Here is a 16,264-nt window from a genome sequence, read left to right as displayed (position 1 = left end):
TTCTCTGCTGGCAAAATTCATTTTGTGACATCTGGTTTTATTTCTGTTTTTGTTTTGTTGTGAAACTATGAAGCTTTCATCAAGGTTTGGGGAAAGCTCTCCATCTCCTCCTGGAAAACGCTGATTTTTCATTGTCAGCTTTATTCACTCAGTACAATAAACCTTTGCACCCCCAAAACGCCTTTCTCCAAGCACTATGCAGGTAGAACCTCCAGACCTGCACTGCCCCTGGCTGCAGCAGAAAGCCCTCATGCAGTGATTGCCATTCACACACACACAGCTGAGGTTTCACGGCACACACACGAGGCCCGGCCTGCTGTTCCCGTAACACAGCCCAGGCTTCCAATTATTTAACACACCGGAGCTCACCTAAGCAACGACCCTGCTTGGTTACTGCAAAGACCCGCAGCGGCGTTTGCAGACCCCTAGCAGGCAGCAGAGCATCAGTTCAGCATGAATGGTGAGGCAGCACCTAGGGCAGGCGCCGTGCAGTCGTGCGCTTCCTTCCTTGCAGCCCCAAAACCCCGACACATGAGCTCACCACACACAGCACATCCACGCACCGAGGCCAGGACCGAGACACAGAACATCACCATTTGCATTATTCCTTTCCAAAGCCTTTCCTGCCTGGAAAAAAAATAAAAACTATTGCAATAAATTGATTGGTAGCGAATTAAAAACAACTCGGTGTAACTGGTGTCGTCGTCAAGCTTTTGCAAATGTTTCAGAGCCAGGCACGGGGCAGCTCTGCTCAGGGATGGCCCCTGTGGGCTCAGCAGTGCCTGCACCTCTCTGAGCTTCGCAGCATTGCTTCCCCGAGGTGGGCACACGGCCTCTGGTTATCTGCAAGGGTACAAAGAAAACGACGGGATGAAGCTGAGACAACAAACAGCGCCCCTTCCCCATCCCCAGAGCCAAGCTGGCGAACGCTCCCGCTTCAAAAGAGAGGAAAGAAAAAGCGACGTCGCCACAGAGGGCGATTTGAGGAAAAGAGCACTGCAAGCACAGACGCAGCTTGTAGAGAGTGTTTATTGTTCCAACACAAGGGACGTACACCAGGCGGCTCGGCGCAGCCCAGGGCCCCCAGCAGCAGAGCCCACCGCGCTGCTCTCTTTGGTTCGCGCTCCTCCGCTCCGAGCCCAGGCGGTCGCCGTCTCCCTGCAGGTGTGTGAAGGATGAGCCCTGCAGAGGCCAAACCTGGGGCAGCCCTCAGGGTCGCGTTTCCATTAGAAAATAAAAATAAGAAAAAAAAAAAAGAAAAAAAAAAAAGTGCACAGTCAAGGGAGGTAGGAGAGAGCTAGAAAAGGTACAAGCAGAAAAACAAAGTACTAAAAAAATCCTATTCCTTCTACTGTCTTCTTAAGGAACGTCTGAGTTCTGCTCCCACTGAAGCAATTCGCGCTCGGGAGTTGCTCCGGAGGAAGAGGAGCTGTTCTGCTGTCAGCCACCAGAGGTGTGAGGACATCCACCTTCGTGCACCACCGGGAGACACAGCAACAGCAGCAGCTGCACAAGGTCCAGGAGTGAAGCACGGAGCCCTGGGCACGGCAGGCAGAGCCTCACCTTGGGCGAGACAGAACACAGCTGCTCTGACTACAGATGCAGATTAACAACTAACACCACTTTAATGCAATACTGCTGGAGAGCCCGAAAAATCCAAGGAAAAAAGAACCCTTTATGTACTATGTACATTACATCCATTTACAGAGTTGGCCAGTACTGTGTACAACATATAAATACATGATCAAACAGATGCATAGAGGATACTTACAGGAGCCAAATAATTCACTTTATACATCCAAGAATGAAAATATATATTAAAAAAAAATAATAATAATGAAAAAACACTGCTTTAAATGTTAAGATGATCGTCACACAGATGCACAGCTAGACACTTGCAAGTGGTCAGATGCTGTCACGGTAAGGTCCTCACTGCAGGGCTGCAATGCACAGACGGCTGCTGGCCATGCACTGCGCTTCTCAGAGCCTTCCTGCACGGACGTGTGCTACAAGGAGGCTGCAGCAGCCTCAGCCTTCAGCTGGTGCCAGAGTTCAGCTGGGCAACCCAAAGCCACGCACATCCTGCAGGCAGGAGCCGTTTTCCCTTGCCACGTGCTGCCTATTCTTCCTCTTGCAGCTCCAACCACAGAGCGCTTCGCTGCTCACCGCGTCCAACCTTGGCACCAGAGACCACGCGGAGGCATCTGCGTCCTGCCTGCACTGCTGTGCTCAGCACACAACCGACCTCGGAGATGGCAGAAGGGGAGAGTGGAAGACTGTAGGGGCTAACCTAGAGCAGCCCTGAAATAGAACGCACCCTGTTCCAGTTCCTTTGGATGTAGAGGTCTCCTCTCCGGAGGGTCCACGGATGCCACAGCAAACTGCTTCCCAGCCAGGTGTCAGCTTCACACACATCCCAGGGCACAGCCAGCACGTCCATGATAGCACAAAGCAGGATTGGCTCCGGTGGGGCACAGCCCACAGAAATCGGAGTGTCATCGTGAGCAAGGAAGGGTTTTGCACTGTAGATTTCAGTGGGAAGGAGAGTCAACTTTCCTCACCGAAACGAAGTATAATAGCATTTCTACTATAAACAGAACCGTATCCTGTGTACAGGTTTAGGATCAGCCGTTATCAAAATACGCACACTGAATATACAACCTGTCCCATGGCCATAATTTATTATCTCACCACAAGGCACAATACACAGAGCTTAGAGGGTCCTATACAGTCATCGTGACAAAACGCCCCGCAGCCTTTACACATGATCATGGCTTTAAGGCTGCACGAACACTTGAAGGATATTTCTTCAACGCTGCTGCTGTCGGCGAACATCTGCACGGAAAGGGACGTGTTGTGGTTTGCAGCAAAGTTCGCTTTGTGGCTGAGCTGCATCATGCTTCCAGCGAGGCTTCTGGGAAAAGCTGGAGCGCTGGATGAATAATTAAAGCTGGTGGAATTTAGCTGCAGCTTAGAAAGCTTCCCATAAAACGCTTGTTTGATATTGAACTGAGAGGGTATGGAGGAAGGCTCCAAAGGGTGATTGTGTCTTTTTCCTGCTTCCCTTGAAAGCTTCAGGAACGGCAAGTCCATCGCCACAGGAACGCTCTGCGAATGCTCCCGCAGCTCCGCAGGGTTTGGTGCTGCATCCTTCTGCCTCTCCCCGCTGCTCTTGGTTGGGCTGCCACACGCCAACATGTTCTCATTTTTTGTTCCTCCCAGGGTGTTCCCGTGCTGCTTCGAAGCCCACTCTTCCCTTGCAGCCGGCATTCCTTCTGCAGACGCACAGCTTTTGGTCAGAGAAATCTGTTTGCTCGGGGCCAAGGCTCCCATGGCTGACCCCTGATCCGAAGCCCTCGAGTGATGCAGCCTAACGCTGGGGTTGCAAGGAAAACCAGAACCGAAGAGCTTTTTGCCTTGAACTCCAACATAATTTTGATTGACAGATGCATTCCCCATCTGATTTGGGCCAAGAGAATCTACATTTGGAGATAAAAACGGAGGCTCTGGAGGCAGGTTCGGCTCCTCAGGACTTTGCTTTGTGACATTTGTTAATGGGTTATGCTGTGGCACCCGATGGACCTTAGCCAATTCTTTTTGCTCTTCAAAGCTACAGGAAGAAAACGTTCTTTCCCGAGGGCTCATGTCTTCAGGCTTCTGAGAGGCACTTGCCACATTTGCCAGTTGGTCTTGGCAGCTTAAGGTTAAGCCAATTTTGGAATGTTTTTCTGGAACGGGCTGATTCTCCATACCCTCCACTCCAGGCAATGCTGCTCCTGACCCACGTGTGTTCTCCTGGGGATCTACAGAAGATCTCACTGGGTGGAACTCATCACTCCTGGTTAGGGCACTTGTCTTTATCTGCACATCTGGGCAAGATTCTTTACCAAAATAGCAATTGCCACCTCTCTCCATCGGCACGGGGAGGCTTTCTGACTGCTTGTCTAGAGGCGGCCGCGCGCCTTCCACCTCGATGTTGGTGTGAGATCCAGGGAGAACCTCTTCCAGCAGACGGTTCCCCTTAAGCAGCTGCTTCACCAAAGGGCTGCTGGCATCAGAGGACACGGACTGAGCAGAACCTGATGGCCTCTCTGGCTTTGGGGGCAATGGTGCATGCAGTCCCCACCTCTGAGGTGGAGGTGCAGTGCTCACTGTGGCCACTGACGAGAAGTCCACACCGCAGGGCAGATCACCTGCTTCCAGAGATGATTTTGAACTAATTTTATCACATTCCTCAGTGCTGCTCTGACAGAAGGAGCCCTTCCTAGCCACCTCCCTACAGCTGAGGTTTCTGTAACACATCTCCATCTCCACATTCTCATCAACCACGTCAGCTTCAAAATCCGAAGCAGTATCTGTTGATTCACTGTGTGTACTCTGTACTTCATCATCTCCGCTTGCCTTGAACTCTCCAGTCTCCCTCAACGGCTGGCACTCGTCTTCTGATTCTGCTCCAGGGCACCTCTCCCTCAGTTTTTCAGAGGTATCTATCCTATTCTGAGAAACAAAGCCATCACGTAAAGAGGATTTCAACAGAGATTCCGCATTGTGTTCCTCGTTGCTCAGTTTGCCATCACTCTCTCTCCCTGCCTGCAGGTGTGTGAAGTTACACAGTGCAGGCACTCCTTCCTGTGCTCCAGCAGTCACTATTTTGGAGTCACCACTATAGTTTTTCACGCACTGTTCCACTAACGTTGTTTCAGAGCCATTAAATCTAAATCTTGATATCATGTTCTGCTCGTGGCATTCTTTACCACCTGATGGCAATTCTGGCAGAAGAGCAGGATGACCGGTGGAATTCTCCTTTACATCAGAAGGATGTACAGCGGGAATACCAACATCTCTGAGTTCTGACACAACCCTGCCTCCTGCAGGACCCATCTCAGCTCCCTGTGCCTGGGCACACGACAGATCAACTGCGGGAGGAACCACGTGTGTCACCTCTGTGCTCTGCCCCTCCTGCGACGCAGCACGTGATGAGGATTCAGTCCTGGCATCGCAGAAGAGCTGCTCGGGGCTCTCCTGTGGCCTCTCCAAAGCCGTGCTGTCCAATGCCGACACCGTCAGAGCATCACAGCGCTGCCCTCCGGGTGAGCCATTGCCGGACTGAGCTTCCCCTGAGCCAGCGCCCGCGGCGCACTGCAGAACACCGCTTCCCTCAGCCTTTGAAGAAAAGGAGTCTTGTTTTGAGGAGGCAAAGGAATTTGTGCTGGCTGCCTGCGCGGCCGCCTCGGAGCTGGCCTTCTCTCCGTTCAGACGGAGAGCCGAGAGTAGTTGTGTTCGCTGTAGATCTGACGAGCGCTTTCGCCGAGCTCTCTTTGATCTTCTGCGTCTGCGATGGCTGCTGCGTTCTCCTCCACCCCCCTCAGAGTTTCTCCCTCCGCCGGGGCCGCCCCCACTACCAATGGCGGCGGCGGCAGCTTCTCGCTGGGCTCGGGCCTGCAGAGCACGGGCCTTAATGTCTGCGAGAGTTCTGGCCCCGCTCCTGCCCCGGGCGGAGGGCTCCGTGTTGGGGATGATCCTGGGGCATATCTGGTAAGCTGGCTGACCTTTAACCACCCAGGGTGGTTTAATACGTGAAAGTTGAATCTGAAAGAAAAAGAGAAAACACTCGGTTGTAACGCTCGACCATTTTCAGACAGCAACATGCATTTTCTGAACGTCTTCTTGTCGCAATGTTTCGTTAAGGAGTTAAAATTCCAACTTCAACACAAGTTTTGGCAGAGCAGCAGCACGGTTCCCGTAACCCCTGCTTATGTGCTCTGTCATGCGGGATGTAAAGCTCACTCGCTATGAACGCTGCCTCGCCAGAGCCAGCAGACAAACACGAAATAGGTGCTTTGCCTTCAGACCTTCATAAATCAAAATGGTCTCCTTTACATCAGGGTGACTGCTCTGAAGCTAGCAAGATGGATGCCTCCAGTTGAAATAGTGTAAATCTGAAGGAACACTTTTCTGCCCCCAAAAGAAAGGAACGGGGAAATGACACAGGATAAAGAATTTGATTTGAAGGTCTCTGTCGCAACGAGTCAGCTGGTTTCAGGAAAAATGATTTCTGCATCCACAGAAATTAAAATTAACACAGTAAGTCAAGGTTATGCTGAGCTCTTGCACAAAGACCTTGGAATGATTTTCCATTCTTTGCCCTTCTAAACAAGATAGTAAACTGGGGCAATCAGAGGTACTCAGCCAGCTCTGCCAATGAAACCCTTCCACTTCTGCTAACATGACAACACTTGACATTTTAATAATGTTTTGATGCTACTAAGCGTGAGAGCCCTGAGATAGCAGGCAGCTATAATTCTCTTTCCTACCCGGATGGGTGGGACTTTTGGCTCCTCTTTAGTAGGTTGTGGCTTTTCTGAGTGAACACTTTCAATTGTGTTACGAAAGGACTGACGATCTTCAAGCCGGGGCTTCTTTTCGGGGAAGGAGGCAGAGGCAGCCTCCTCAAAGCATTTCCTCTTCTGGTCCTTTGGTTCCCGAGCAGGGCTCTCCTGGGACAAACAGGGAATCCTGTTTGCAGTTGCCAGTGACAGATCTTCCGATTTACTGTGCAGTTTGGAAGTCTCTGGAGAGAGATGCAATTCTGAGTTCTCTGGCTTCAGCGCTGCAGCAGAAGCACTCGTCAGGTCATCTTCCTTCTGGTCCACCTCAGACTTTGTGTCTTTATGAAGAGAGGAATCCGGTCCCACAGAAGCAGTGTCTTTGGAAGCCTCTTTTTGCTCAGAATCACGCAATTTGTACAGGCTCCTCCTGGCTCTGCATCGCAGGTCGGCCCTGGAGCGCTTCTTGAAGTGCCCATCCCTCTGCCGCGTGGAGGGACCGCGTGGCAGCCTGCTTTCTCCTTTCACAGACAGAGCTGTCCTGTTCTCGGCATCTTCTTGCACCAAATTCTGCTCCTGGGATTCTTCTTGGGTCAAGCCCAACCTGTAAGGCCAACGCAGAAACTAGTTAAGATCTAAAGCTCATCCCAAGCATCTCATCTATTATTCATAGCCGTACCGTCACCACTATACATAGTAACATACAGATTACAAAGCAGAGGCTCATCAAAACCTCATTAAGTCAGCCTGCAATGAGATAATCTCTGTATCTGCTATCCCACATTATTGTCACAGGGAGTAAGGGAAACAGGCAAAACATAAAGATACGTGATGGAAAACAAATCATATTAACTTGTCTTGAGGACAAAACAGATGGGCTATGAAATTCTGCTCTGACCAAGCCAATTCCCCCTAAGGAACCATCTTCTCATGTATCCACAAGCAGAACCACACACTGCCACCTGCATAAGCATCCATAAAAAGGCCAGACGAGGCACAATTCCTTACTTCTGTCCATAGTAGTCCTCAAAGAACTTCTCCTTCCACTGCTCCACTCTCTTCTCCTTCTCCATCTCCTGCCGAATTCGAACTTGCATTTCATGTGTGAATTCACCTACAGGGATTGAAGATACTGAAATTCAGTTCCAAGCAAAACTGATTTTGTAAAAACGATCTCTTTTAACAGTGTAGAACAGAAGTTATATATAAGGATGCATGTTTTTCTTATTCTCTGCTTTCTGCTCCACTATGGATCCACGTGCCACCTGCAACTATTTAAATGCAATAGTCACAAAGCCTGAAGTAAATCTGGAAATTAAACACTGTATTTTACCACTTGGAGGTCACCATTCAAGAAAAGGTAAGTCTGGCACCACTTTACACCCCCACTGTTTTGTTCTGAATATCGCATGGCATCTAGAGAATATGAAATCCATGATTATAAAGGAAAATAAAGACGAGCTGGGGGCAAGACAGCCCCATATCCTGGGACTACATTCCCACTCCCTAACTGGGAAAGAAGAAAGCCCTTAAAATGAGTGCCTTTTCTGCAAGCACCAGAGAAAGCAAAGCAACTCACCGTCAGCCAGGCGTTCCCTCCAGCTCTGAGCAGCATGGGTGAAAAATTCATTATTCAGAGCGCTGCCACTGAGACGCATCAGCCCATCAGCCCCAACCTTAGGGGACAAAAAACAGGACAAAGAAAACAGTGCTTCAGCTGTCCTGCCAGAAAGAGCCAATAGGGTGAGCAGAAAACAACCACGTGCTGCACCGTCCTACCTGCCTATCGACTTCTGGAAGGAGGTAAAGCAGCTGCTGCTGGAAGTGCGATGGGAGTGCATTAAAGGTCCTGGAGTTTATCAGAGCCCGCAGGTTTGTGTTGACAAGAATGGAACCAGGCGTTTCAAAGTCAATATCCTCACCCCTGTTTCGTTTCATTTGCCCTGTAATTTAAGGGCAGGCAAAGAAGATAAAGCATTATTGTATAAAAATGCATCAGCGTTACGTGCAAAGAAGACACCACAACAGATCACACTGTAAACTACTGCAGCAAAAGGAGTAAGTAAAGACTGCAGTATTCAAGCATGAAGAATGGCTTTCTCAACCATGCCAATTAATACTAAGCACACAATTGGAACTTTGACACGAGTCACACTGCTGTCACATACAGACACAGTTCTCAATACCGTTTTCCACAGCAGGAAACTCTTAAACAACTGGTTCACTAAGTTTGGAGAGAAAGATCCAGACCACGAGCCTTAAGATCATCATGTGCCTTCTAAAGGAAGGGTTTTCTTTACTCAGAAATACAGAGATGTCATCACTGCTGGCTTTTAGGGCCTGACTGTAACAGAAGCACTCACCAGCTGTGGGCTTTCGGATTCCTCTGAGCAGCTGTGGAGGATCCCTGTTTATTTCTGTCCGGCTGCGCAAGGTGGCACTGCACAGAGCCAAAGAGCTGCTGCTGCTGCTGGATGTGCTGCTGCTCTCCCCATCAGCATGCCTTCCTGTGAAGCCTAAAAGCAACAGAATTTTACAGGAATAAGCAAAGAACAGAAAACCAACTTGCAGAGTAGTTTTTAGCCCTTCAGAATTATCTGCTAATAAAAACAGTTTGATTCTTACAGGTTACTGGCTGACTGAGATAAACGCACCCCCAGTAGCCCAAATCAGTCATATGCATTCTCAGCAAACATTAAAGAAGTCCTCAGGCAAACTTTCTGTTAGGGACCACTGATCAAAAGCTATCCACATATTTATAAGAATCATCAAGACAAAAGCAATGCTCACCAGATGCAGACTCCATGTGTGCCCCATTTACTTTCAGTGGCGTTAAGACAACACGTGGCAACATGACGCCTGTCTTTCTCTTTTGTTTGGTTGCCTGTGGTCCAAAAAGAAAACAAGAAGAAAACAAAGGCACAGTGACACGATGGGAAGGCAAAACAATCTTCCAAGCAACGTATTTCCCAGTTAAAGAACCACCTAGCTTCAAGTATCAGTCACTAACCATATTTATGAATAGCAGAGAACTCAGAACTTCAACCCTGTACGATTTCTAGAAACTCCTCACCCAAGCACACAGCCCCACCACTCTCCCTGAGGCACCTGTGCACCCCTGGTCCCTGTCACACAGCATGGAAAGCTGTCCTTTCTCCTACCTGTGAGGCTGTTCTGTTGCTCTCCCTGGCAGTAGAGGGTCCCTTGCTCTGAGATTCGGTGGAACAGGAGGCGTTGGAGGAGGTTTCATCAAGGGACACTGAAACAGACGAGCCCTCAGCCAAAAACAGAAGTGGATACTTGCAGCTTAAGATGAATGTTATTAGACACTTACCATCATTGTCACCACTCACAGTGCTTGTTTCATTGGACTCGCAGCTTTCTGCATCTGCTGTATCCTCCAGTTCATCCCCTTCTGGCACAGACAGGTTCCGAGACCACTGCAGGGCATCCTTCTAAATAGACAAACAAAACTCAGGTGGCTGCAATCCTCCTCCCAGCCCCTACTGCTTAAACCAATGGGAGCTGTTGGCTTCACAGATCCAGGTTTTATTTTGATTTCTTCCCTGTTTTAATCCCCTTCATGCAGAAAGAAATGTAGGCTTCTACAGGAGCAGAAGTCACGTAAGCCATGAGCACACTTTGAGGACGTTTCCATCAGATATAACTAAAGCACACACCAGTAACTTTATATCACTCTTGTGAATCAAGCATGCAGTTTCTAAGAAAGAGAAATATCTCAACATCTCATTCTTACTAGCTAAAGAGCATCACTCAAGAAGCCAGCTACTAAGACAGCAAGCTTGGGAGATGCATTTACTAACTGTGTAACCAAAACCATTTCAAGTCCTTCTGTTTTTTTCCAAAGTGTGACAGTTTAACAACATTTTCTGATGGCAGTAAAAGAGCTGCAAGATATTAGTGGTCCATAAAGCTGATATTTATCAGGGTATCCAACAGTACAAAAGAATGCCAATGAAAAGCCCGAGGCATTTTCAACAGTGAAGATTACTGGGACAAAAGACTAAAATAAAACATTTCAGAGAGAACTCTGAGGGAAAATACATTTTGCTATCAAGATTTTACTTGTAGCTGTAAGCCCTCAGACCAACACAAGTTACTGGCTGGCCATGTTCCTTTGTGGCTCTTGGATGAGTGAAACAGGGCTATTTTGGTAAACAACACCTGAGTTGAAAACAGAAAACTGGAATAAGCATTTATCTTCTGGTGCAATTCGTGAAATAACAGGCAGGTTGAAAGGACTGTACCACATGTGGATGAACACAGCAGCAATGTACAAGAGCTACGATGAAATAATGAATTCCACAGACACTTTCACACAATGATCTCACAGCAGCACACTCAGCCCATGCGATGCTCAGTGACACTTTAGCACTCAGCTACACATAACAAGCACAGCTCGCAGCTCAGCCTTCAGCCCAGAGCACAAACTCTGTATTTACCTTCAGGGTGAACAGGCTGATCCGTCCAGGCAGTTTGTAGAAGAGCCCATCGCCTCCCCTGGAATTGGAATGGAGCATGGCGTTGAGGCAGGCCAGGGGAGAGGTGCCACTGAAAAACAGGAGGGTGCAAAAGGGATCATTTCCAGAAACGGCCCAAAATGAAACATCTGTTTCAATCAGCATCAGCTGCTGACGGAGGGGAACAAAGATGAGACTCATTAACCTCACAGGACAGGCACTGCAGTCAGAATAACATCACTGTTTCCCACTCTGACCTGTCCATTTGCCTCAGCACATCGCAGCAAAGCAATCTGCACAACACAGGAAATGTTAGGCTCGTTTTGAAGTTACTCTTGGTCATTTTTAGTTACTTCTTTCATTACACATTTCCTCCATTACCTTGCTTGTAATTTTCAGACCAGGACTGATTCTACTAAAAACCAGATTCAGTCAGCAGCAGCAAAACAAGAACAGAGACAGCAAAAATGGTACACATACATATTTCTGGGATGTCTTTCCTGATTTAATTCTGCACTGGCAGAGTTAGATGTAAAAGGTCTGAGGAACCCATTTGGCAAGCCCTCACAGTGCCCCAGTTTTGCCATTTGTGACCAAAGCAGCCATCCTACGCTCACAGCAATGGAACTTCTGTGCCATGCAGCCTCATGTTTTCCAGTAAGTCACACAGGGGCATGCAGAAAGCTACCTGGAAGAGACATTAAAGCAGTCCTGATTTCACTGTTATTAAAAGTGAAACTGAAAACTGGATGGAGACAAGAAGAAATCAAAGAAAATCATTCTCATACTGAAAACTGAGTTCAGAACCATTTCTGTTTTCACTCTGCGTTGCATTTGGGTTTTGGGTGTTTATTCACAAGCCTCAGAAGCAGACAAAAATCACCCTCAATCATTTTTAGATACCATGAAAAAAATTTCCCAGCCTTCTGGCCTGTCAGACAGTGCTTTCCCTTCAGTACTTCACAGAATGTTTCAAGTAAGCCAGCCAGCCACAGAGCACGTTTTCTTGAAATGGCAAAAAAACACCAAAAACAAAGCAACAGAAAAACCACAGACATGTTTCTTTTTTTTTTTTTTTTCCCTGAAGGAGGGAAAAACAAATGGCCAGAACTTTTCCAGGAGGAAGATTTTGGCTCTGCTGCTGGGTGCTGACATCCCAGCTTAGCACAGGGTCCATAGGGCTGCTAAGATCCAGGCCCATCCAACTGGTTGAGGTCACCCCCAGAGCAGGACGGCACAGCCTCAATACTGATTCAAAAGGAAAACCCCCTCCCGAGTCGCTAAGCTGTTTCCTTCAGGAAATGCATTTTCAGGAAGGGCTTTTATTCAAGTAGCAGGAAAACCTGCTGCATGTTTAGCAGACAGGATCGCTGCCTGTGTCCTGTGAACAATTATGCTGGGAAGAAAACAGGCTTTTCTTACAGCAGAGAGTTAACAACAGGAAGGAAAAGCAGACATCCCAAAGGAAACCCAGTGACTGCCAGATGAGCGACGCAGCTTGCGGGGCTCTGCACAATGCAAGGTTTGGTTTGCAGCTCCCTAACGTGAGAGGTCACTTGGCACAACTGGGAGAAGCCCAAAGCAACTGCTGCTTCAGGACGTTCCTGATGCAACCTGGAGCAGCACAGAGATCTTCAGCTACCTGCATAAGGTGGAGGACTGATCCAGAAAGGCACGGAGTATCCATTAAAATGAAGCCACATGGCAGCTTGCACTGGCTGGATTCTTCTGAGAGCTGCAATACCAAAGCACTGGAGATGTGTGTGGTGAAGAGCCCAGCCATGGGGTGAGCATTCAGCAGCCCCAGTGAAGCAGCAACTGAAGAGGACATATCTGTACAGTGTCAAGAGCCACAGCAGTGTAAGCAGTGCTTTCACAGTGCTCAGAAGTACTAGAAGTGCCAGCTGAGTACTGGAAAATACAGTGAGATCCCTCTGAGTCTCCTAAAATGTAATGTCTGCTCTAGAAAGGAAGAATCAGAGGAGACAGAACAGAAACTGTTACCAAACTGGAGTCTAATAGCAGAAAGCACCGGGAGCTACTTCTGAGAGAAATATGCAGAGGGAGTAAATCAGTGCTTGAATCAGTGTAGGAGGCTGATCTGCAAGGGGCATTTGTGTCACAGCAGATGGATGAAGGGAACTTCATAGGTTACAAAAAAAAAATCCAATAAAAAAAAAAAGTATTATAAGTAACTGTATTGTCAACTGAAATTACCATGCTGGAAAGGGAAAAAAAGGAAGCAGGAAAGCAGGCTGGGGATGAGGCAGAGTCACACAGAACAGTTCAGGCCTTCTATGCAGCCTGCACCACGCACATGCTGGGTTTCACATGTGATCATCAATACTAACCTCATTTCCTTCAGTCCTTCAGCCTCTATGACCTGCAGAATCTGCTTTGGGGTCATTGGAGCATCCGAGTAGTTTTCCAGCACCTGAAGAGACAGAAATACCAAGTGTCATCACAGGCTTGCATCTACCTTCACAGAACTGCTCAACACGCCAGGGATCAGAGCCTAAAATACACCTCAGAGAGCTTTATTTACCTACAGAAGACAGGTGCTAAAAATTTCAGGTACTTCATAGTAAGCATGACAAAAGCCTCGACTCCACAACATGAAAGCCAGGGGGAGCTTCATCAGAACCCAACATGCAACACCAATCTGCTACCAAACAGCCTTCAGAACTGTATAGCATAGTAGTTAGGGACCTTTAATGATGTAAAATGTTCTCCCAACCATATGCCTCCCTACCTCCCAGTAAGGAATCCAGCATTTTTCTGGCAATAGAAATATTACTGGGCAACTGTGTAATTCCTGCCTTGGCTTACTGCATTCAGCTCATCTTATCAAGGGGAGTGCTGTGGGTAAGTGTTGGGAAGGACAGAGCTCAGGAAAAGACAGCAATGATTAAGGACACAGAAAAAATGATGGGTAGGTGCTTAAAAAAAAAATAAAGCTGCATGCCTTTGAAGGAAAATGAGTGAAGTCAGACACTAAAAAAGGCAATAAAACAGATAACAGCTCGTCCTTCCATACATCATATGAAGAACAGAACTGCAACTTACACATGAGGAATTAGACAGGCTGATAGTAGATGTATTTTTAAAGCCTGTGGAAATGAGTGCTCCACAGTACTGGCAGGACCTCGAGGGTTCCAAGAGGACTGACATCTCTGCTCATATGGTCTGCCTGCATTTCCAGCCCATCCCTCGGTCAGAGAGAAACCCAACCCCGTGCCCTTCAGCTCTGCGCTTCAACCGTGTTTTCTGATCAAGGAATTATTTAAACCATAGCCACCCTGCATGAAATCTTCAGGTGTTTGAAGATGACAAGAACGGGCGTCAGTAAGCTACTGGGAAAGAACCGCATAGCCTGAGATCCCATGCAACAAACACACAGAGTTTAAAGGAAAGATCAAAGAATGCAATAAGCCAAATTCTAAGCGTAAACACTTTCAATTCCTTGTCAGTGCAGCTCCAGCACGCCTCCCTCCACTGATCACAGAGCCTCTGTAGGTCACCATCTCTGCACCCTCCTCACACCCCAGTGCTCTGCATCACCCCAATGGGACAGACACTGACAGGAGAACATTCCTGTCTTGGAAAACAAGGGAATCCTTCACAGCTGACAAAGTCTACCTCAAGTGTCGGACACAGCACAGCCTAAAACTGAGCACAAATGAGCGTTTACATAAAAATAAAAGAATCTGCACTCTTGGGAACAATTTCCACTCAACAACTACATACTACTAGTGGGGAGGCTTCCACACCTCCAGCCAGCAGCACCACCCCTACCTGCCACATTGGTGGGGATTCCAACAGGATCTCCAGCAACAGCAGCTATTCCCTGCCCCAAGGAGACGCCTTCCTCCACCATTTGTAACACAGAGCTGAGGATCCTACATGCCCAGTGATGGAGGCTGAACCATGAGTGGTGTGGGCACCCGGCTCTGACAGCGGCCATCAAACGATGCCACGATTCCAGGTGCCCAACTCATCTCTAAGGGTTTGTTTTATGGGGTATGCATGACGTTAGCTCTGTAGGAGCAGCAACACTAAAAAGCACTTTTACCTGCAATTCTCAGAAACATGGAGAGGAATATGAAATCCAGCAGAGCACGTCAGAAAGGAAAATTAAAAGCATTTTGACAGGGAGCATTTGTAAGCCTAACGTTAAATAAAGATCTATTTTTAGTGGATTTACAATCAGTCCTGCAAGCTGGGAGTGCAGCTATGCAACTGCAGGTCTCTCTAAGTGGATAATCTAGCAGGAGATGGTTCTATTTCTGGTCCTTCAGTTGCTCTGTGATGCTGCTGAGGGCCTGACATCTCCATTCTAGTGTCCAGAGTGCAGGCCCAGAGGGCAGGTGAGAGAAACCATGCCTGGGAGGGGATCTTCACTGCTTCACAGGGGCAAAGATGTGCATCAGGAAACAGCTGCTCAGCCACCCACTGAGCACAGTGCTCGGGGCAGCCCCACACACTGAGGTTTTCACCCATTGGAGCTCAGGACTTTAGGATGAGGAGGGATTTGGTGCCACACAGCCCTGTGCTGCCTGCAGCCCGGGCACAATGCTTGCACACAGCCCCACAGAACCGGGACCCCATAGAGATACAGCGCAGCTCCACAGCACCCAACTTCTGCCCTCTCTGGTTTGTCAAGCCAAAGTCACGAGGGCCAAAAATACGATCATTTTTCACACCCAAGGGGACGTGAGCTGCAGGACAAGAGATGTCCACACAGCGGGGCTTCCCCTGGGCTCAGCCACCCAAACGAACCTCACACAGGAGGAGCACCACGGCTACCTCAGTACAGACCCCAAGAGCAGCATGGCCGGGTGCTCCTTTCCTGCCCAGTCCTTGGCTCCGAGCCTTGCAGTCACCATCTCTGAGCAGCACGAAGCCAAACAGGACAGCCAGCAGCCCTATAAACCCGCAGCCCTATAAACCTCACACGCCGTCAGCTCGCAGCCCGGCGCTCAGCCAGCAGGACACAAAGCTTGCTTTCCTTTCCTTTTCCTTTCCTTTCCTTTCCATTCCGTCTCCGGGCAGCTCACCGTTCCGCGCGCGCTCCCGAGCACAACGCGGGGCCGGGCGCGCGACCGCATCCCGTCAGGGCCGGGGCGATGAGGCCCGGCCCGGAGCTCCGCCATGGCCGCACGGCGCGGGGAGAAGGGCCAGGCCCTCCGCCGAGAAACCCCCCATACATACACACACATACATACATACATACGCGCGCACACACACACACGGCCCGGGACGGGCCCCTCCGCCCCCCCGCGGCCTGCCGAAGCCCCGCGCGCCGTTCGGGCCCTCACCAGGCGGGCGGCCTCGGCCCACGTGCGCTCCTTCTTCCTGCGCTGCTTCATCTCCCTCATCCTCCTCCCGCGCTGGCGGCGGCGGGCGGGCGCGAACCGTTAGAGGCGCGCGCGGGCGGCGGCGGGAGCGGGGCGGGCG

At 49.1% G+C, this 16,264-nt stretch overlaps 1 protein-coding gene across 3 annotated transcripts; it reads right to left on the bottom strand.

The window, feature by feature from the left end:
• Positions 1–1,015: 1,015 nt before the first annotated feature.
• ASXL1 (ASXL transcriptional regulator 1) lies at positions 1,016–16,197 on the bottom strand. 3 transcript variants are annotated; one of them, XM_042892766.1, is made up of 12 exons: positions 16,126–16,197; positions 13,159–13,241; positions 10,790–10,898; positions 9,661–9,781; positions 9,488–9,585; positions 9,117–9,210; positions 8,690–8,842; positions 8,106–8,269; positions 7,906–8,002; positions 7,335–7,440; positions 6,315–6,930; positions 1,016–5,589 (listed from the first exon to the last, which is right to left on the bottom strand). In XM_042892766.1, exons 1-12 carry the CDS (start codon positions 16,183–16,185, stop codon positions 2,683–2,685), a joined length of 4,608 nt encoding a protein of 1,535 aa, XP_042748700.1. In that variant the 5' UTR covers positions 16,186–16,197; the 3' UTR covers positions 1,016–2,682. The 3 variants fall into 3 exon arrangements, with proteins under 3 accessions (XP_042748700.1, XP_042748702.1, XP_042748699.1); XM_042892768.1 differs by lacking the exon at positions 16,126–16,197 and adding an exon at positions 11,288–11,495 and having other exon boundaries at positions 13,159–13,225; XM_042892765.1 differs by having other exon boundaries at positions 9,488–9,781.
• Positions 16,198–16,264: the final 67 nt, after the last annotated feature.

Source organism: Lagopus leucura, unplaced genomic scaffold (genome assembly GCF_019238085.1).
Source record: "Lagopus leucura isolate 7727_CA_CO unplaced genomic scaffold, USGS_WTPT01 130-10_obj-0_obj, whole genome shotgun sequence".
Taxonomy (NCBI): domain Eukaryota; kingdom Metazoa; phylum Chordata; class Aves; order Galliformes; family Phasianidae; genus Lagopus; species Lagopus leucura.
This window is presented reverse-complemented; position numbering and strand designations above follow the sequence as displayed.